The 22,646-nt window shown below is 42.5% G+C and overlaps 4 protein-coding genes across 6 annotated transcripts in view; 1 reads left to right on the forward strand and 3 right to left on the reverse strand.

Moving 5' to 3' along the window:
• Positions 1-82: 82 nt before the first annotated feature.
• LOC149306671 (gastrokine-1-like) lies at positions 83-5,118 on the reverse strand. The gene is made up of 6 exons (XM_089539310.1): positions 4,962-5,118; positions 3,862-3,915; positions 2,818-2,955; positions 2,107-2,211; positions 1,307-1,439; positions 83-569 (listed from the first exon to the last, which is right to left on the reverse strand). Exons 1-6 carry the CDS (start codon positions 4,971-4,973, stop codon positions 478-480), a joined length of 534 nt encoding a protein of 177 aa, XP_089395436.1. The 5' UTR covers positions 4,974-5,118; the 3' UTR covers positions 83-477.
• Positions 5,119-7,984: 2,866 nt separating this feature from the next.
• LOC149306672 (gastrokine-1-like) lies at positions 7,985-14,576 on the reverse strand. The gene is made up of 7 exons (XM_089538177.1): positions 14,529-14,576; positions 14,046-14,099; positions 11,568-11,621; positions 10,518-10,655; positions 9,240-9,350; positions 8,979-9,117; positions 7,985-8,200 (listed from the first exon to the last, which is right to left on the reverse strand). The coding sequence occupies exons 1-7, from the start codon at positions 14,574-14,576 to the stop codon at positions 8,106-8,108; spliced, it is 639 nt and encodes a 212-aa protein (XP_089394303.1). The 3' UTR covers positions 7,985-8,105.
• Positions 14,577-14,649: 73 nt separating this feature from the next.
• Positions 14,650-22,646, reverse strand: part of LOC149306673 (gastrokine-1-like) — a 33,219-nt gene continuing 25,222 nt past the window's right edge. For 2 of the 3 annotated variants that reach the window (XR_016282293.1, XM_089537716.1), the window contains one exon: positions 18,042-18,195. Coding sequence is in view for 2 of the 3 variants with exons in the window: in XM_089537716.1 (XP_089393842.1) it covers positions 18,185-18,195 (11 nt within the window). In the remaining variant the exon portion in view is untranslated. Of the gene's footprint in view, positions 14,747-16,321; positions 16,390-18,041; positions 18,196-22,646 lie in introns of those variants that run through there. The other variant, XM_089537715.1, reaches the window with a different exon arrangement.
• On the forward strand, positions 18,571-20,973 carry GKN2 (gastrokine 2). The gene is made up of 4 exons (XM_089537442.1): positions 18,571-18,714; positions 19,035-19,145; positions 19,817-19,970; positions 20,885-20,973. The coding sequence occupies exons 1-4, from the start codon at positions 18,571-18,573 to the stop codon at positions 20,965-20,967; spliced, it is 492 nt and encodes a 163-aa protein (XP_089393568.1). The 3' UTR covers positions 20,968-20,973.

Here is a 22,646-nt window from a genome sequence, read left to right on the forward strand (position 1 = left end):
GGGCGCACACCAAAATGGCACCTGGACAGTGGTGTAAAGGGTTGGAGTGTGCAGATGCTCACTCAGCACACGGATTGGCACAAAGTGCCACCCTGTATATGACCCCTATTAATCTGGAGACCAGGTCTTGACCATGCAAAGCCACTGGGTGACCATGGATGAAGACACTTTCTCAGCCTCAGAGGATAGCTACCGCAAATCCCCTCTGAAGAAACGTGCCAAGAAAACCCAAGGATAGGGTCGCCTTAGGGTTGCCATAAGTCGGAAACGACTTGGGGGCACACAACAACACCAACATCTCCCAAATAAGTCCACCACCTTTGAAAGCTAATTTAAAGTTTGGAATAAACCCTGGAGCAGATTCATTGCCCGACTGAGGTGGAAGCTGTGAGTTGCCAATGGACACAAGTCGGATAAGTTTGGAACAGAAGATCATGCAGAAAAGGATGAAGTTGGGAGGCATACACCTGATCTTGGTTAGAAGAGGGAAACGCCTCCGCATAAATCCACATTCAGAATGAGCAGATTTAGCCCAGCGCAGGCCCTGCCTCCGACTAAAGGATGTGGCCCTAAAAGTGGAAAAAAGGTAAAATCAGTCGAGAACCCAAAACCACATTCCCTCAAAGCAGAACTCGGGAACCTGCCTTTAAAAGTCATTAATTACAATCCTAAATCCTCAGAGATAATGGAGTTTTCCCCATGAAGAAAAGGGATTTAGAACAGGGAAATCCTACAAAAGTGGGGTCGTTTTCACATGACGTTATGTGCATTGAGCATTAATGTGAAAATAAACCACACTGAAAGTGGACAAAATTGGCTGTTTTTTACTTTCGGGATTCTCCGAAAGTAAAAAATGACTGATTTTGTCCACTTTCTGTGCTGTTTATTTTGGCTTTAATGCTCAATGCCCACGATGTTATATGAAAATGATCCCGCTTTTGCAGGATTTCTCCTGGATTTAAATCTCGTTTTTGCATAGGATTTAGGCACTTAGCCTCCCATGTGATAGGATGCATCTACATTGTAGAAATAATGCAGTTTGACACCACTTTAAGTGCTGTAGCTGCATCCTATGAAATCCTGGGATTTGTAGTTTTACACGTTCCTTAGCCTTCTCTGCCAAAGAGTGTTGGTGCCTCACCAAACCACAAATCCCAGGATTCTGTAGGATCTCAATAAATTTGCATCAAAATCAACTTGAAGTCGCATAACAACAACAACGACAAAGGCTTCCCCATGGAATCAATAAAAATGGGTCAATTTCCCTTATTGGTAAGAATGGCAATACAATCCTGGACAAACTCACTTGGGTACTCCGTAGCCCAGTAGGTAGTTAGTCCTCCACAAATGGCTTGGCCCGGTCCTCCAAGTGCAGCCATATTTGTGACCATCTTGCGAGAAACCCCATAACTTCTGTGAAGGGAATGCAGCGGTTGCCCCTATACGATGGTACAGAATAAGCGTTATGGGGAAGCGGGGTCTTTGCAGGTTATATGCTGTTTTGATGATGCCTGTAAAGTGCCATGCAAATGTATGGTGCTATACAAATAAACAACAACATTAATAGCAGACTTAATGCAAGATGCAAAGGAATGATGTGAGGATGCATAGGGGAGGGAAAACCACTTGCTGTTGGATTTCGCCACACGGTGGAGCAGCTTGGAAAGAAAAGGGCATTGTTTCCTATGCTGCATCTGGACTGCACAAATAATGCCGTTTGACGCCGCTTTCACTGCCATGGCTCCATGCTATGGAAGTCTGGGATTTATAGTTTTGTGAGGTATTTAGCCTTCACTGTCAGAGAGCTCTGGTGCCACAACATGACAAATCCCAGGATTCCATAGCATGGAGCCATGGCACTGAAAGCAGTGTCAAACTGCATTATTTCTGCATGATGCCCATAAAGAACTTCTGGGGAGCAAAGGAGTTCTTGACTCGTTCCTGTCCATTTTGACAGGAGGAATCATTTTGCCAGGGGTTTATTTTATTCCCCATATTAATTAGAAGGCAGCTTATCTAATTATTATTAATTAATTAGATAAGGTGCCCTTTGGGTTTTTCCAACAGGGCTTAATCCAACAGCAATTCTTTACCTCTGGTACATACCTCCTGAGTCATTTGGTCAAGCTGTGAAATACTGGGAAAGGTGTGTGGGTTCATCCGGGACACGACGCATATCCTTTTGTAGGGCATGTGGTAGACGATGATGCCCTACAAGACAAATCATAAAATCTTAATACAGTAATAAAAGACTATCCCCAATAGCCGAAATCCTATGACTAGAGTAGACCCAATGAGTCCATAGGATTGTATTCACCAGTTCATTCAATGGGTCAATGGGGAAGTACAAAATCATTAATCAAAACCAACACATTAAATGTTTCGTTGCCCATGAACCCCATTGTGGGAGAAAGGCAGGATATAAATCCTTGTAATAAACACAATAAGTAAATAATACCTAAACTGACTGACTCCAAGATGGAGTTACTCATCTGACTATACATCTGGTTGCGTATTCAGATACACTGTAGTTTACACAGTGTTGCCATTCAACACAAAAAAGGTCACATAGCACACTCAACACATTACTCCACAGGCAGAGTTGTGCCATTGTGCGCATGGACGCACCTTCGGTTATGCACTTGGCTGCACATTTAGGTATGCGTTCACTTGCACCACTTTGCCATTCAACACAACGGTGGCGTAACACAACCAATGCATAACTCCATTGGTTTACAGCCAGACAACCCCAATGTAAGATCTCAGCCACAAGTCAGAAAACAAGGGCACAACAAAACTGGTTTTCTGGACGCTTACACTGTTGTAGTCAACAATGGCATTGCTGGAGTGTGCTCCGGAGTAAATATTGAAGGCAGCAACGTTGGTGTTGTGGTTGATGTTCACCGTCTGATAGACCGTCCCTCCGTCGTTCCCTTTGTTGATGAGTTGGATCGCCTGGAGACAAAGACCGAGAGTCAGGCTCCTAAAGATGGAGGCAAGCCAAGCCCACAGCGCATCATGCGGTCGGTTGCGGCTGTCAGTTCAATGCGTGCTGAGCAGAAAACAAGCAGATCTAAATGACCATGCATATTAAGCTTCCTTGTGCCGAATCAGACCATAAGTCCACCTAGATCAATCTGCACACTCTGCCTTGCCATGATCCCAGGCAGAGGTCTTCTAAACCGCTTGAGGTCCGTAGACCTTGTTATGGTCTCCAATTGAACCAGGAGAACCTAAATGCGAATCCCAAACAGGAGCAAAACCATAAAGGGAGAGAAAAGGGGATTTCAGGACACAGCGCTTAGTGGGACCAGCTCAGGAGTTAATACAAAATGGAGACTCTAGTCCAGAAATCCAAAGGCTAAGACTGGGGAAAGCAGATAGGAAAGAAAGGGATAGATCCAGTCAAATGTGTATCACTGAATGTCAAAGTCAGGATCATGCAAGCCATTGCATTTCCGCTTTCTAAACAGGGCTGTGAAAGCTGGCCAGAGAAGAAAATGGACAGGAAGGAAATCAGCTCAATGGAAACATGGTGCTGGAGGAGAATTTGATGGATAGTTTGGTGTTGTGTGCCTTCAAGTCACTTCTGACTTATGGGTCTTCTTATGGGTTTTTCTTGGTAGAATCATAAAACCCCATGATTGGTTTACCTTACCATAAATTGGAAATGACTTGAAGGCACACAACAACAATAACAGCAGCAGCAGCAGCAGCAACCTCAGATCTTCCAAAGAAACGTGGTTCACAGACAGATGCAAATCCCAGGCCTCTGTTTTTTGGAAGCAAAGCATTCATGAACACAGAGATGGAGATTAGGACTAAGAGCGAGTCAGAGGAGAAGCTGAACTGGTTACTTACATTACTTGCAAAAACAGAGTTTGTTAGAAGCTCCAGGAAGCCAAGTACCAGGATCTTCAAAGTGGAAGGAAAACAAAGAGATTAATGCAAGAGAGGTACACTTGAGACAACCTTTGTTTTTCATGGGGATGAAAATAATCCCTCACCACAAACACTGACTCTTTTTCATTTCCTGCCCGTCTACTTAGAGAGTACTTTTGCAAATGAATCTCTTTTATATTGGCAAACTGTGGGTGCAGTCACAATAAATAATCGTTGCGTGTTGATATCACTTTAACTGCTGTGGATCCTATCTATGGGATCCTGGTGTTTGTCCTCGCTGACGTTTGGTTCCAGGACCCCTTTTGGATACCATAATCCTTGGATACGGAAGTCCCATTATATACAATGGCATAGTAAAATGGCATCCTTTATACAAAATGACAAAATCAAAGTTTGAATATTTTAAATATTCAAACCCTAGAAGGTTGAATCCATGGACATGGAGGGCCAACCATAGAATTCATTTCTGGAGTTGTGCAAATGATAATTAAATCCATATCTGAGGAAGTTTACGTCAGAATGGACTCCACAGCTATTAGACACACATAACCCAAAAATGTTATCCCATAATTGACATTTGCAGCATATATAATTCATTTGAACTCTTTCAGGGTAAAAAAAAAAGCAAACTTGGGAAATATGCTTCTAAATCTATGACACAACAGCATTGTTGAAAAGCTCATGCCTTGAGTTAGGATTGGTTTAAGGTGACAGTATTGGCCACCAAGGGCTGCAGCCACACTGCAGAAATAAAGTGGTTTGATACCATTTTAACTTCCATGGCTGCATTGTATGAATTTGTAGTGTGTGGTGGCACCAGGGCTCTCTAAATATCACACAAAACGACAAATCCCAGGATTGCACAACACTGAGCCATGGCAGTGAAAGTAGCACCAATCTGCATTCTTTCTGCAGCGTAGATCCAGCCTTGGAGACTCACAACCAGCTCAACAACGAAATACCTTGGTCACTCTTTGGTTATCCCAGGGCAACCGCAACGACAAAACCTGACGCTACTATAGCATGAGTTGACCGCCGGAACAGGCGGATATACTCACCAGAGTCTTCATTTTGCCTCCGAAGTGGCATCCAGAACTGCCAAGAGACGCAAAGGCTCTGCCTGTGGCTGACCTTTATATACGGTGCTCATGAGAGGATCCAAAGCCATATAGTCTCTTCAAATATTTATTTTTCTCCTTTCGGGTCTGATGGGAAGCTCAGTCTTTGGGGCGATGGGAAAAGAGAGTTTAGAAAGCTAAATATTTTCTTTGCTCTGTATTTACTTATGAGGCTACTCTCAACCCATCCATCTTGCTGAGGCCAAACGTGGTGACTGAGGGAGGAGGAGGGTTCGCCCTGGTGGCATCCATAATGGTTTATCTTCCAACATCCCTCTTGACGCTGTTTTCTAACGCCTTCAAGATTCGATGGGAGGTTTATGACAAAACCTTCCAGGCGCCAAAGATGACAAGGAGCATGTGTGACATTTGTATACAGGTGCTCGGGGAATCAAGCAACCCATGGGCCAGATGTGGCCCAAGCCTGGTTTTATGGCCCAAGGCTGCCAGATCAACCTGTCCCCAGTTTCAGGTCAAAGATTAGAATTTGGTTTAGGAAGCAGCGATTCCTCTTTAGAGAGAGGTACAGCCCACATTCTTTATTTTAATAGAAAATCCACCTGCAAAAATGTCCCTCTTTCCAGAGTGACCAGGCATCCTCCTTTTCCAGGACATATCCTTCATTCACCCTCCTGTCCAGGAGGAATTCCAACATGACCTCCATTTTGAGCATGGCTAAGAAGCATACATTTACATTTGTATAGTTTTTCCTGTGGGTTTTTTGGGCTCTGTGGCCATGTCCTGGAAGGGATTATTCGTGATGTTTCGCATTCTCTGATCTGCCAGTCACAGATGTTGGCAAAGCGTCAGGAACATGCTTTTCTAGAACATGGCCACATAACCCGAAAACCCACAAAAAACTATGGATGCCGTCCGTAAACGTCTTCAAGTTCACATTACATTTGTATTTTCTTAGCTTTTATTTTGTACCGTCCTACATGTTTCTTGAAAGTCCTCCGTTGTGCGGTGCCTGTCACAGCCTGAAGGTGTGTCCTGGAGGCGATGACAAAAGAGGGCTCTTAATGGCACTCCGCCTGAGAAGCTCTTAGGCCATGCTCAGCCGCATAGGAGCTCAGCCAATGTGTACCAAACAGTGTTGACTCGGAGAAGAAAGAGAAGCGTTGAGGGGTTTGTCTTGGAGGCGTTGGCGTCCATTTGGGCGATTCCACTTCGCATGATCCTTACTAAAGCCTCCGGCAAATATTTGACAGAAGCGTCAGGCTTATTTCGATTAGTTGGCCATGCTTTCTCCGGCCCTCTCCTCTCTATTTTGGCCACCATTTCCCCCTGACTGAAACGGACCTGAGTGGTGTGGCATTTTGTTTTTAAAAATCTCTGTTAGTAGAAGATTGAAGGTTTTTCCCCCTAGTCTCTAACTACAGGGTTTTTCCTTAACACATATTTCTTTCTAATTGATCTTAGGTGCACATGCAATGCCAAATTGAACTGAAGATCCATGGGGTTGGATCCCATGTGCTTTTATTGTTGCAAAGCAACAACAACAAAAACTCTAGTTTGGAAAGATAAACATTCGCCAACAGTTATTCGATGGTCAGATCTCATTGCTTCAACTATTTGTTGTTGTTATTGTGTGCCTTCATGTCATTTCTGACTTATGGCGACCCAAAGGCGAAACTATCGTGGGGTTTTCTTGGGGAGATTTGTGCAGAGGAGGTTTGCCATTGCTTTCTCCTGAGGCTGAGAGAGTGTGACTTGATGGATATTTATGGCTGAGCTGGGAGTCAGCTTTGTCCAAAGGGTTGAGTTCTTTCTCCTGTATCCTGAATAGGGACAAAGGTTTCTTCTTGCACTACATGTTGACCAGCTCCTCTATGCAAGCTTGTTGTGGGGTTTTTTATTACCACCCAACACTTGTTTATGATGAATATTTAGGCTGCTTTCTCTGATCTGAATCCTATTGTGAGTCTCGGATAGAGGAAACCCATGGGATTTTCCTATGTGTTGGTTCACCACTCAGCAATAGGTCAATATTAGTTGGGAATAAGCTATAGGATGCAGGACTTTATTTGCAGGTTTTATATTTCTCTTCCCTTTGGCCTTGCTGAGAGATTAAAATCAGGCTGCATCCACTAATAATGCATATTATGGGATTTGTAGTTTGTTGTGGCACCAGAGCTGTCTGACGGAGAAGGCTAAATGACTCATGAAACAACAAATCCTACAATTTCATAGCATTGAGCCATTGCAATCAAAGTGGTGTCAAATTGCATTAATTCAGCAATGCAGATGCAACCTTATATTTGGTTGAGAAAAGGTTGTTTGTTGTGAGGCCTGTGGCAGTCTGCTTACCAATGCTGGGATGTTCAAGGCCTGTTGCAAAAGCCATCACTTCCTGGCACCGTTTGCCTTTTCCATTCCCCCCAAATGGGCAACCCCAGCATTTGCTTAAATATTTACCAACTGAGGCTGCAATCCATGCATCGAGTGAGACAGGATGGACTCCATGAAAACTTAATTCCCATAAAACTGCCTTAATCTTTAGGGCCATAAGACTCTGGCTGGCCTTTTGTGGGTGTGTTATGCGATCTTACGCAAGCGGATGGATATTTTTGCCCAATGCAGAAGAGCTGGGTTCAGTTCCAAGTCTGCAAAAGTGGAGTTGTGCATCGGGTGCTTTTGTCGACATGTGCTGCATATCAGATTGTGCCTTGAGACAAAAGGATTCAGTTGCCCTTGCATCATTTGGTTGTGACATATTACCCTGCATTGCACAATGAGCGCATAACTCCACATCCAGATTGATTGATTGATACTCCACTTTTCTCCTATGTAGGACCCAAAGTGGATTTAAGTTACACAATCCTAACATAAGAGGGTTGGCCTCTTTGTTTTACTTTTGCTGCAGTGGATTAGACCAGGCTGGATAGAAAGTTGACCAATAAACCATTGACACGGACTTGTTTATTCTAGGGACATTTTTAATCGGCAACCAGCCTCACACCTTTGCAATTTTTTTCTGCGCTCCAAGCACAACGAGAAAAAGACGGAGGACTAAATCCAAAGCCGGAAGAGATTTTGATCTGAGGGAGGGACAAATTGCCAGGCGGGAGAAGATGGGGTTTCCTAGTAATCGTATTGCTCTCCACAATAGTGGATCCCCAGAAGGCAGAGGATGTTTGCATTGAAGCAGGATCCGGAGTAGTAGACAAAGCTCTTCCCTGCAAAGAAAGACGTTGGGACAATGGTACAGATCAAACTAGTTTAATGGTACCAGTAGTAATAATGGTGAGCCAGTGTGGCATCAACGTTTGAGCCTTGGACTAGGACTCTGGAGACCAGGGTTCAAATCCCTGCTCAATCCTGGAAACCACTGTCATGCACTTTCAGCCTCAGAAGAAGACAAAGGCAAACCATTTCTGAACAAATCTTACCAAGACAACCTTACAATAGGATTGTCATAAGTCAGAAACAACTAGAAGGCACACATAATCAACAACAATTTCATACAGTGTCAAACTGCATTATTTCCACAGTGCAGATGCAGCCCAAGTTATACTTAGGGTACTAAGTATAACTTGGGCTGCATCTGCACTGTGGAAATAATGCTGTTTGACACCATTTTACTTGCCATGTCTCAATGCTATGAAATTCTGGGATTTGTAGTTTTGTGAAATGTTTGGCCTTCTCAGTCAGAGGGTTTTGGTGCCCAAATGAACTACAAATCCCAGGATCCCATAGTATTGAGCAATACCTTAAAGAAATGTCAAATTACATTATTTCTGAAGTGCAGGTGCAGCCTAAGTATGGATCCAACCCACTGAATGCAGGAAACCTACTCAACCAGATAACCATTCATTCAGTGGAAAGAGGGTCAGGATTGTTTCCAAGTGGGCTGCATTGTTGTGTGGCTAAGATGGAGATGCATCTGTAGTCCTGGAGCAGAAACAGCTCTGCTGAATTTTGGAAACACCTCTGAAAAAGGAAAGCGGGGCTCACCTTTCACTTCGTAAGCAGGGAAGGTCGGGATGCCTCTGCACAAGGCTTCGATGCTCTTCCCGTACGGCGTCAAGTCTGCGATCTTCTTGGAGGAGATCATATAAGTAATCTTGTGGTCAGGTTCTTTAGTGCTAGCCTTCTAAACACAAGGAAACAAGGAAGCCTGAGTTCATTTGGAGACCGGTGGAGATAGACCAAGAACAGAAACAAAAAAGCCAGCGGTCAACCGTCTGCACCAAAGGTCTTCTGGATGGACCTTACCTGTTTTTCTTTGATGGCTTGAGGAAGAGTGGTGACGTCTGGCATGATTTCTGGATTCATTTTGGCAACGATGCAGGACTTTGTGGACAGGAACCGGGTTGCAAGGTAGCCCTGTCCAAGCAAAATAGTCTGAGTCAGCCAGATATGACAGCTCCTCAAATGAAATTGTGAGAGCAAGGGCTCTGGGCCTTTCTGTTCTGTTTTCTCAGACAATTAATTCTTTCGAGGGGGGAGAGAATATTCTCATAGTTCAGTTTCGCTTGGCATGAACGTATTGGGTGGGAATCATGGGATTTGTAGCCCAACCCCATCTGGAAGGGTTTGGATTGCGAAAGACAGACTTAAAGAGCTTGGAGCTATGTGCAGAGCTTGGAGAAGTTACTCCTTAGACTACAAATCCCAGAATCCCCAGGTTATAGGAGCTGTAGTTCCAAAAAACCCTACGTTTTCCAAGCATGTATCCCTTGAGGCAGGGGTCCCTAGCATAGCCCTTGGCTCCCAAGCCCACAATAGCCCTTAAACCTTAACCACTCCCCACTTCTTAGTACTAAACCACTTTTTGTAGAATCCTAGATTTGGAGGAGACCCCAAGGGGCCATCCATCCCAAGCTTCTTCTGCCATACAAGAAGATACCATCCAAGCGCTCCCTGGGGCAAATGGCCATCCAGACTCCAAATAACCTCCAAAGAAGGAGACTCCAGCACCTTCCAGGGCAGCGTCTTCCACTTCCAAACAGCAATTTAAATACCCTGGGTTTCTTAAATATGATATTTGGGGGGGGGGGGGGTGTCCCTAACTCAATGCAACAAAAAGCCCCCATTTTCCAAGAGATGAGTAATACCACATCATTTCTGATAATTGTTGCAACAGCGTGGCTGCATTGCTGCAGAAGTGCAGAAAAACAGAAATTGCAATAGAGCTGAAGGAGAAAGAAGTCAGGTTTGGGATGGTTAATGTTGTCCGCACACAGTTGTCACTATTGTGGAGAAGGGACACCTGGGTTCTCCTATTGTCTGGAATTTGGTGGCTGCTTCTGCCAAACCCAAATGCAAGCCCCATATTGCATTGCAATGTTTTGTCTCCAAGCTCTGCACTTTGCCTAAGCTATGTGTAAATGTCACAAGTCCTGAAACTCAGGGTGATTCACAATTTGAGGAACGGAATGGAGAATGGCATTTACCGGAAGAACACCAGAAGTGAAAAATGGAAGGAAGAGCCCCCCAATCTCCACTTTTTTAAAATAAATAAATAGATGAAATAGTGTGCATGCTCCTTACGCTCTTGTAATCCCAAACAGTGTTCCAGGAGTGCCAGCCGTTGTTATCGTCCACGTTCACCACCTGCCTTTGGTTGTCAATGCTCACGGACTGATGGGTATGTCCGCCGACATTTCCTTGGTTCCTTTCATTGATATTCTTGGGTGGAAGAGGGTTAAAAAAACAAGAGAACACCAAGAAAATCAGAATTCAAGCGTCTGTAGGGCTGCTGCCACACTGGAGAATTAATCCAGTTTGACAGTGCTTTAACTGACATGCGGATGCAGAATCCATGGATATGTAGGATCCATTTCTGCAGTTGTGCAAATGCTAATGGGATTCATATCTGAAGACATCCAAGTCATAATGGACTCCACAGCTATTCTAAGTCATTAGACACATGCAACCCCAAAATCTGCCCCATAATTGGCATTTGCAGAAGATATAATTCATTTGAATCCTTTCAGGGGGGAAAAAAGCATTATCCTTGCAAACTTGGGAAATATACAATCTTATTGAGGAAATGCTTCTGAATCTGTGTTAAAGACACATCAGCATTGTTGAAATGCTCATGCATTGGGTTAGGATTGGTTTAAGGTGACAGTATTGGATGCCAAGGGCTGCAGCCATCCTACAGAAATAAAGCAGTTTGATACCACTTTAACTTCCATGGCTCCATTCTATGGATTTGTAGTTTGTGGTGGCACCAGAGCTATCTGACAGAGAGGGCTAAATATCTCACAGAACTACAAATCCCAGGATTCCATAGCATTGGGTCATGGCAGTCCAAGTGGTGTCAAACCGCATTATTTCTGCAGTGCAGATGCAGCCCTATCTCTTCGAATTTTTATTTTTAAAAATCTCTATACATGTTTGTTCTTAAAACACCAAAATATAAGGAAAGGTGGACTTGCAACAAAAAAGGAAAAAGTTGGTGCTACTTTCATTTCCGTATTTGGTTTTGAGAATGTTTCTAATATTAAATTTCATTCATTAATAAAAAAGGTGTCGAAGTTGCATACTGAAATGCTTTGATGGGATCAAGTGATTTAATAGGTTTTAAATACTTACAACGGAGGCCAAAGTCGGGGCCAGGAAGGCTCCCAGAATTGCGATGCTCAGGATCTGAAATGGATTCAAAGAGGGAAAATATTAGCATTAAATAAAACCCATTCATAGTTGCTGTTGTTGCCATATGCCTTCAAGTCATTTTGGCCAAGTGGGGATTCGAACCCTGGTCTCCAGAACACTGAAACTCCAGCACCCTCCATCATAGACAAAGATTAATTTTCCATTTTGGACCATTTGGATCATTTTTACTCATATTTTGGATTTATATTGTAATTGTAATTCTAATTTTATTTACGGTCTTTGACCAAAATATCTTAAAGTTATAAAAACATTGTCAATAAATGCGCTCTTGACATGCTGAAGAATTAAACAGGAATTAGTTTGTCATTTTTGTGGCACAGGAAAACTGTTTTCTCTGGTGAAAATAAACTTCCTAAACAGAAATAAAATGTTTGCAGGAAACCTTTCTGCACAGAAAATATGCGTTTTTGCACACAAAAAGGCCATGCGTCTTCCTCTGCAAAATAATTCCTATACAACACTTGGATATGTTCGAATACTGGGCACATACTGCAAAGAAATATTAATTTTCTCTTGCAATGGGGAGAGGACTACCATTATTATTATTATGAGGCTGAGAGAGTGTAATCAGATTATATAGCATCAGACCATATAGACTGCGTTCGCACTGTGGAAATAGCTCAGTTTGACACCGCTTTAACTGCCATGGCTCCATGCTATGGAAATCTGGGAAAGGTAGTTCGTTGTGGCTCTCTGACAGAGGAGGCCAAATGTCTCACCAAAATGCAATTCCCAGAATGCCATAGCACTGATCCATGGGTATTCAACATTGTTTTACTTCTGCAATGCAGATGCAACCATAGATTAACTGGTAACGATAACAGATGCAATATTGAAATTACTACTCAAAAGGAAAATTGTGTTCTTCCATAAAGATTGTCAAAGTACAACCCTCCATATGTTGTTGGACTACAGATCCCAGCATGACTGGCCATTGACTACGCTATCTAAAATGATGGGAGCTGCGGTGCAAAAACACCTGGAAGGATGCACTAAGTCTGTCCCTAATTCAGAGAAACCATGCACCATTTTCAGTAGAAGGAAGTCTGAAACACATTGCAGAAATAATCCAGTTTGAGACCACTTTACCTGCCCTGGCTCAATGCTAGGGGAGTCTGGAAACTATAGTTTTGTGTACTATGTAGCCTTCTCTGTCTGGTGCCACAATAAACTACAGTTCCCAGGATTCCCTGGCAGTGAACCAAGGCAGTTAAAGCAGTTTCAAACTGGATTATTTCTGCAGCGCGTTTTGGACCGTAGACCTTCGGACCATTAAAATCAGAGGCGTCTCATGTACTTACAATCAGCTTCATTTTGTTGCTGGAGGCGAGACTGAAGACCAGCCAAAGCCGAACCCTTCTGCTTTATATATGTGGATTTCCAAAATCTAGGTGCGGACGGGTCATTGAGATATGATGCCTTTATCGCATTGGAATTGTTTCCCCTTAAAGCTGGGGCAATATTCTTGGGGCAAGGAAAGCGGGTGACACCCTAAAGATAAGCCCCAGAGAACTAGTAAAAAGATATTGTTCGTTTACTTTCCGATAACGTTCGATTGCGCAGAAGGAATGAGCAAAAGGGTGTCATTAAAGGGTGTTATTACAAAATATCTCATTGGAGACCATTCCCAGAGGGTTCTCTGTGTTAGTCTTTCAGGTGTCACTGCTGGCACCTTTCAAAAAATCAGGGCAGAGTTTCATCCCTCAAAATAAATACAGCTTCAGTTACCGAAAGCAGGTTTGCAAAATGACGTTGGGATTCGATTTCAAGGCTCATATTGATCGGGTTGGGCACAAAATTAAAGGATTAAGCATTTTATGTTCCTTCTCAAACTCAGTGAAATGGTGTGAGCATTAGTCTTTTTAAAAATGAACTGATTTTAAAGGAAAAAGGAATTTAACAACCAGGTGGAATATCTTGGGTAAAATCAGGCCGCATCCGTACTACAGAAATAATCCAGTTTGACACCACTTTAAACTGTCATGGCTCAGTGTTGTAGGATTCTGGGAATCGTAGTTTGTTGTGGCGCCAGATGAGAAATCTGTACTTAGGACAACAGAAATGAATATGGAGAAACAGAACGGTTCCCAATTTTGGCAAAAGGTTCAGACAAGGCTACTACCTTTCACTCCATCTCTTTTATGCGGAAAATAGTATAAGAAAAGCAGGCCTGGAGACTGAAGAAAAAGGAGTGGAGATAGGAGAAAGGGACATCCATCTAAGATGTGTGGATGATGCCATACAACTAGCGGAGAACATCATATCCTTGGAACAAGGTCAAGGAAGGAAATGCAAAGGCAGGTTTACTGTTGAACATAAAGAAAACAAAAATAATGACTATGGAGGATCTACATGAATTCAACCCAGAAAATTGAAATAGTTAAAGAGTTCCTGTACCTTGGACCAAACGTTGATCAGGAAGAAGAGTGCAGTCAAGAAACCAGGAGAAGACTAGGACTTGGGAAGGGCAGCCATGGAAGAACCAGAAACGATCCTAAAGAGTAAAGATATGCAACTGAGTACTAAAGTTAGAATCCTTCAAGCCATCGTATTTCCCATCGCTATGTACGGACGCAAGAGCTGGGCAGTGAAGAAAGAAGATAGGAGGGAAACCAATTCATTGGAGATTATGTGGGGCTGGAGAAGAGAGCTGAGGATCCTGCAGATGGCCAGAAAGACCAACAAATGGGTCCTAGAGCAGATCAAGCTAGAAATCTCCCTGGAAGCCAAGATGACATTTGAGGTTGTCATGCTTTGTGCACATCATGAGAAGACACAGATCACTGGGCAAGACAATAGGAAAGGTGGAGGGAAGTGGTAGAAAGGGAGGAAGACCACATGGCAGATAGTGAGACTCAATGAGGGAGGGCACAGGTGTACCTTAGCAGAGGGGTTGAGGATAGGAGGTCTTGGAGGTGTCCCATCCATAGGGTTGCCATCAGTCACAGTTGACTTGAGAGCAATTAACTGCAACGTACACTTAGTTAAGTATACTTAATTTGGCACAACTTTACTTAACTCAATAGCATCTCATGACCCAGTTTGCCAATCCTAGTTTGTTGGGCATCATCAGCTGCAAGGGACGGAAGTCTGTTCTCCTGTCAATCCAAATAAAAGGGATAAAAGTAGGTTAGGAATGAATTAACGGCAGCAATTCCTCCTCCTCCTCCTCCGTCTGCTGCTGCGTTTGTAGAATATGGTTGCATCAAAATCACTTTTGCGCAGAAATTTGTGGCCTTCACGTCACCAGAAATGGGTGTCACACCACAACAGTGCATGCTATCACCTATACGTTTGCTTCTCCTCTGTTTTATCAGTGTACACCCTACTTATGTGAAGGTGTGGCGAGGAGAGATTGAAATGAATGGAGGAAACAAAATACTCACTCAAAGGGTTCATAGAGTCATAGAGTCCCAGAGTTGGGAGGGGACTCATGGGCTATAGAGTCCGATCCCTTGCTAAATGGAGAAACTCCAGCTAAAGCAGGGAGCTGTCCAGCCTCTTTAGGAAAGTGTCCAGAGAAGGAGACCATGCCATCTTTATAGGCAGCTGGTTCCATTGTTGAACCTACCATCAAAAAGTTACCTCTAATGTTCAATTAAAATCTACCCTCCTATTATTATTATTATTATTATTATTATTATTATTATAGTTTATTTCTATAGCACTGTAAATGTACACAGCGTTGTACATACAGATAATCAAATCAATAAAAATATAAAACCTGCCAATGTGTACAATCTACAAAACAGATATAAACAATAGGTAGTAGCAAACCTTGGTTTTCCATTTTATACAAGGGACACCATTTTGCTCTGCCATTGTATTTAATGGGACTTGAGTATCCACGGATTTTGTTATCTCCTGGAACCAAACCCCAGCGGATAACAAGGACCCACTCTACACTATGTCTCTTGCTTTATTGTGAGGAATTTTATTATGGGCAATTTTGAATAATAATAATAATAATAATAATAATAATAATAATAATATTATTATTTCTATCCCGCCTCTCCAATAAAATCGAAGCGGCTTACATCAATAAAACCACATGCACAATAAAATAATCCCACAACCGCCTCTTCCTTAAAATAATGTATCTTGACTGAAGCCCTAAATGTTTGGAGTCTATGTTTGGACCGTAAGAAATTACGAATGACTGTACACTATGGGCTATACAGTGGGGTGGAAAACATGTCTTGTTGTTGTTACGTACCTCCACATTGTTTCCAACTAATGGGTGCCCTAAGGAGAACCTATCACAAGGTTTTTGGTGAGCTGAGAGAGTGTGACCTGCCCACGGTTACCCAGTAGGTTTCCATGGCAGAGTAGGGATTCGAACTCAGGTCTCCAGAGTCACAGTCCAACACCCAAACCACTAAGCCACTCTAAATACCCCCCTTTTAGGGTATTTAAGTCTCTGGTGCTGATACCCTTTAATAAAATGTAAAAGTGCTAGAAAGACAGATGGAGCCTGCACAAAGGTTAACCCATATTTGCCAAATGACCAATTGGGCATTTTTCACGGCTGACGAATGCGCACTCCAGGTATCAGGCCACCTTTATCTGCCTGGTTCCCAAACCTGATAAAGGCGTTTGCTATGGCGTGTCCCACAGATACAGAGCCACCCAGCGCACTGGGCATGTTCCTGCGCAACGTTCCCCACACCTACGGGCAAGATATAAAAGTTGGGAGTCTCTGGGGTTTTATTCCATTTGCTCCGCGGCCTCTTCCTCTTATCTGAAAGAAAAATGAACAGACTTGTGAGTATCGTTTTTGGACACATTCTTCTTAGCAATCTTCCCCTCCAACAAAGTCTGCCATTTGCACTACTCCTTGTAAGAAAGTGCAGGAAAACTCTGGTGATAAATGAGATGATGCCCATGTATTATTATTTGCCATGGTAAGAAAAGGATGTTTTCCTTGCCCCAAATTTAATAGGAATGTCATGGGGACTATTCTTTTCTACAGGAGAAGAAATAAACAAACTCATTTCCATAACCAGAGAATGGGTTTTTGAAGGCAGTTGGTTGGTTCTTCTTTGTGAAACCCTTCCATTTCTATTTTTTACAATTTTAATTGTACATTTTAATTGTTGTTGTGTTTTATAAATGTCAGCTGCCTTGGGTCCCACTTTGGGAGAAAGGCGGGATAAATAATAATAATCAATAGGAATAAGACCACAGTAATACTTGGGGGTTGCTCTCTATGGAGTTCATGGCGATCAGGAGGAATGGATCAATACATTGATTTGTGACTTTTTCACACTTTCATTGCTCCTAATTTCCATTTGGATCTATGATATATTTTTTAAAATGTATTCACACATGAAAGTTTGCATTCAAGTATGTCCTTTAAAATGTATCTCTGAGTGCATTTTGCAACCAATATGCTTTTTTCTAGACGACTGTTATCCAAACGTATTGATTTTAAACTGCCGCTTGAATAAAGTGCTCTGTTGCAAAACTCAGAGCAGCTTCAATCCACAGTCTGTGCGGAAAATGCAGACAGTAGCCTGAATTATTGTTGTTGTTGTGTGCCTCCAAATTGTTCTGTGTTTAGTGTGCATTTTTTTCCCTGAACTGTCAAAATGCTAAGATTTTCCTAATTCCTGACACTCAAGAAACCCAGTTTTTGTCTATTTTCTACTCCTAATCTCCATGCAAAAGATGCTGCACATTCGCCGTTGTTATTTAAGTCTTTTGGAAAAGTAGCAGTTGATGGCCACCATTTCAGTGTGGCAGTGAATTTTATTATGGATATTTATTATGAATAATAATAATAATAATAATAATAATAATAATAATAATATATTATGAATAATAAAGGCTTAGCAAGAGCCATCATGGTGTAGCTGTTTGAATGTTGGAGTATAACGCTGGAGATCAGGGTTTGATTCCTTGCTCAGCCATGGAAACTTACATGGCTACTTGCACCCTCTCAGCCCCAGAAAACCCTAGGATAGGTTTGCCTTATGGTTGCCATAAGTTGGAAATGACTTGAAGGCACACAACAAACAAAGGCTTAGCACTGGGGACAGTTCCTTTAAAGATCAGACAAAAGTCCAGAGTGTATTATTATTAAGTCACCAGTTGCCATTCTTCTAGAAAGCAGCATTAAATAAAGCACTCCTGAAAAATGTCTATCCCACTTCTCTCCAAAGATCTCCAAAGATGGAGAGTGCACCATTCTCTCTTCCGCTCTTACTGTCAAGATGTTCATCCTAATGTTTGGAAAAAATGTCTTTTCTTGCAATTTGCATCCACCAATTTGGGTTCTAGTCTCTGGAGCAGCTGAATATAAGTTGGCTCCATCTTCTACATTACGTCTCTTCCTCTTTTTAGAGATGGCTATCATGTCACTTCTCCGTTTCTCCAAGCTAAACGTACCCAATATGAATGTTGTTGTTTCCTTTTCCAGGCTGTAATCATCACTCTGCTGGGATTCTTCTGGAGTCCAGCTTTTGCTTCTTACGAGGTAAAAATCAGAATCTCATTCTATCATGATATACATGTAAATAAATCCTGTAACTCCTTTAAGACCAATCTGAAAAAGAAATGTCTAGCATAAGGTCCAGCTCATTGGATGCATTGCAGATGAGCGCCTTTCATTAGCAGGTAAACATTTGTAATTAAGATCTCAAGCAATTCTTATCAATTATGGCTCTTATTCTGTCTCAATGGAATTTTCCATGCCTTTGTGCAGCCTTCATATTATGTCTTAGTTCAACGTAATTTTGTAGAGATTTGCTGATGAACCTCTCTGAATTCGATGAAAGTTAAAGTGAATTGTGCATTTCCAAAGCAAGCATGGAATTAAATCAAAGTATTATATATCCCCCTCTAGACTATTTGTATCCCACTCTTCAGTTATCCAATGTACAGAGGTGATGATGTAAATAAAATATCTACATATGCCTTTATGTACATCCAGGTTTACAGAATCCCGAGCCCCAGTGGTGATTTTATCCAGCAATCTGTGACCATTGACAATACCAACCAAGTAGCCAATATCCATGTCTATGGAGGACTCTGCTCTTCAGATACAATTTTCGACTACAAACATGTAAGTGTTCAACCCGACTGACATAGCTCAGTTAGAATCAAACTAGATAATACACTTGGGACATTTTTAGGAGCTCCTTCAAGTGATGAAAAACACCTCTTTGTCTTAGTTTGTGACTTCCCTCACCTCTGTATCTTGCATCTACCGTGCTTTGCTTTGTGATCAATCACTGGAATGCAAACGACAGGCTTAGTTTGCAAGTCTCAGAGCGGAAGGATTTGTCCCTGAGGAAGTCCCACTGCAGAAGAGAAAACAGATGGCTGGAAATACAGATTATTTCGACGTGACTCTTATTAATCTCTTTTCTGGGTGAATGACAGGGATACATTGCCACCCGCGTTTTCTCCCGACGCGCTTGCTTCATCTTGAAGATGGAAAAGGGTTATGTTCCACTGCTGCAAGAAATTGGACGGTTGGCATACGAGAAACAGGTAACTACAGCTTTCATTGGAGATGATATCAAATGTATGTGAGGTTTATGCTCTTGAAACTCTAAGGTCTTTGCCCTGAGGATTGGACAGGTTGAGTCTCCCTTATCCGAACTGCTTAGAACCAGGGGCATTTGGGATTTTGGGAACAGCTGTATTTGCAGATAGGTACATAATGAGATATTTGGAGACAGGACCCAAGTCTAAACACAAAATTCACTGATGTTTCATATATACCTTATGCACCTAGCATGAAGGTAATCTTATACAAGATTTTATACAGTAATTTTGTGCATGAAATAAAGTTTATATATGCGTTGAATCACTGGAAAGCAAAGTGGTCACTATCTCAGCCACATCAGGAATAAACTCTTCCAGAACATGGCCACATAGCCCAAAATAACCCCACAAAAAGCTATGGATGCCAGCCATGAAAGCCTTCGACTTCACATCTCAGCCACCCATGAAAAAAGCTTTGGGAATATGAAGTCGAAGGCTTTCATGGCCGGCACTTATCATTTTTTGTACTTCTCTGTACTGGGGCTGGTAGGAGCCATAGTCCAACAAACTGGAGAGAGTCGGCCATGAATAACATACAGCTTTTAAGATTGCTGCAAACTAATACATCTTCTTTGGAAACTGCATAGTTTTTTAAAGCATCTTGTCTCTTTTAGATGATGAAAGAGATGATATCTCCCCAAAATGTGTGGGTGGAATACGCACCCAGCGACTCCTTCTTTGGAAGCATTGGGGAATGGCTTAAGTTTGGAAGCTCCATTGAACAGCTCTGCCACGACGTCCCCGTTTACACAGTGAAAAGAGTGGAAAGTGAGTATTCACAATCCCAATCGAATCCAGATTTGTTTGGAGGCAGTGCTTTGGGGTCTTCAATGGGCCAAAGGTACAGTGGGAAGACAAATTCAACTCGAGACAGAAATGGCTCTGAAAAAAAGGATGACAGACCTTCTAGGGAAGTAACTGGAGGTCTCTGCAGCCAACACTGCAAATTTCTAGAAGTATGTATCTCCAAATCAGTGGCCTAAATCTTAACTGGGACCAGTGTGGTTCAAGTGTTGGACTAGGTCTCTCAGAGACTGGGTTCAAGTCCTCATTCAGCCTTGGAAACACAGTGGGTCACCTTGGGCTAGTCACATCCTCTCAGCCTAAGAGATCAAGGCAATGGTAAGAATTGCCATTGGACAAATCTCACCAAGAAAACCCTCAAATAGGACTGCAAGAGCTGATGGGGTTTAGTGGTTTGAATGTTAGAACAGAACTCCAGGAAGACCAGAATTGAATCCTTGCTCAGCCCTGGAAACCCAGTGAGTGCCCTTGGGCAATTCACACTCTCTGGGCCTCATAGAAAGGCAATTGAGTGCATCCTCTACATCGGTCTGGCCATGAAAACACCTAGACTAGAAGTAGACTGCAGCTGAGCCCTGATGCTCATTCTGCGTGGATGTGGAATGCTAACTGATGTTCACAACACATGGATGCACAATTCGTTTCGTATTCAGTTCCAACTTCAGCATCTCAGTTCAGTTTCTCAAGGGTTGTGTAGCACAATTAATGTGCAACACTGCATGTGGAGGTTGAAGCTACACAACCTGATGTAGCATATAATCCATTAAGAATAATTTCAAGCACCTGGTCGCACTTCCTTCCTTCCTTCCTTCCTTCCTTCCTTCCTTCCTTCCTTCCTTCTTAGAATAAACTCTTCCTATTTCTTATTTCCCACGTAGAAGGCTTCCATGTCAGCAGCTGTGCCAAAGCTGGAATCCTTGGCATTTTGGGCATTACCGTGTGCAGCAGTCTCAACGTTTAAACCTACTCCGCCAACTTCTCTGGGTTCTCTCCAATGAAGACGTTCTCGGTCTCTTTGCAAACAATCAGAAATGTCCAGTCTTCTCTCCTGGCTTCTTTGTGCTTCCCTTGACTGCTGCAACCCAAGAGCTGTTAATAAAGAAAAGCATTTCCCCCCCAAACCCCATGACTTTTGATTTTGCATATCATTGAGAAAAAGAAAAGCTTTCCATCCGTCCCATTTCATTTCATTTCATTATATGCCACCTTTCTCCTGGATTGAGACCTAAGGTTGCTCACAAAAAGAATCAGCTAAATGCAATACAATTTTAAAACACAATTAAAACCAGCACATTTAAAATAACATGTTAAAAACAATATAAAATCATTTAAACACATACATTTATTTCTAAAAAATAAAGCACCTTTTTTCTCATAAGAAACCTCTCTGCAAGCAATTATAGTCAATGTTCCACATTTGCAGCTTTAACTTTTGCAGATTTGATTATCATGTTCTCTCTAGGAATCTCAAAGTCCTCCAGCGCAACTCTGCCAAAAATTGACCATAGAGTTGTGCTGAAGGACCTAGAGATTCCTAGAGGAAACACTTCTGTAGGCATTTGTAGGTCCTCCAGTTCAATTCTATGGTCAACAGCCAGTAGATGTTGACCACAGAGTTGTGCCAGAGGACCTAGAGATTCCTAGAGGAAACACTTCTCTGGGCATTTGTAGGTCCTCCAGTTCAATTCTATGGTCAACAGCCAGTAGATGTTGACCACAGAGTTGTGCCAGAGGACCTAGAGATCCCTAGAGAGCTGTTCTCTCAAGTGGCTTTTTATTTGCAGTTTTTCCACTTTCACGGAGGTCCTGTGCCCCTAACTCCAGCAAATGTGTATTTAGGATTACAATGGAAAGCTCTTTTCAAATCTGAGTGGAAACCTGGAACAGAATCGGTACCCCACTGACATGGAAGCCAACCATTTCCACTGGGTCCAGGGCATATTTTCCCATTCCCTTTCAAGGGAGGTTTTTACTAGCTATACTCCTCCGCATGCTCCTGGAGTTTCAAGCAAGGAGAGCAGGGCTGGGGTTTTTGGTGACCATCTAGCCATGCTGCTGGGTGCCCTCGATGATAGACACAAGCAAACATGGACATAGATTTTTGTGGGTTTTTTGGGCTATGAGGCCATGTTCCAGAAGAGTTTTTTTCCTGATGTTTCGCCAGCATCTGTGGCTGGCATCTTCAGAGAATTCAAAGATGCCAACCACAGATGCTGGTGAAATATCAGGAATAAACACTTCTAGAACATGGTCTCATAGCCGAAAAACCCACAAAAAACTATGGATGCCAGCCACGAAAGCCTTTGACTTCACAAAACATGGCAATGTCCAAGCACAAATGACTGAGGTTGGTATATTTGGATCGGTGATTAAAATCCGGTACTCTGCAGATTACTCCCATCAGTCTCAAGTAGTGTGTTCAGAAGTCAGGAATTTTGGTACTTAGTCTTGCCAATCCTACATTTAAATCTGGGTCTTGGAGTGTGAGCACCAGCATTTTAAAGGGATGCTATACAGTCTGTTTCTGCCCAAAGGCAGTCTTTGGGGATCAGTGGTGTCACCCCACTAATAAGATTGTCATCTGGTGTGGTCTACACAACTCACACACCCCAAGGGATGTCCTTGTCAGACTCTATACAG

This window comes from Sceloporus occidentalis, unplaced genomic scaffold (assembly GCF_023333645.1).
Source record: "Sceloporus occidentalis isolate IW3139 unplaced genomic scaffold, rSceOcc1.0.p SCAF_9, whole genome shotgun sequence".
Taxonomy (NCBI): domain Eukaryota; kingdom Metazoa; phylum Chordata; class Lepidosauria; order Squamata; family Phrynosomatidae; genus Sceloporus; species Sceloporus occidentalis.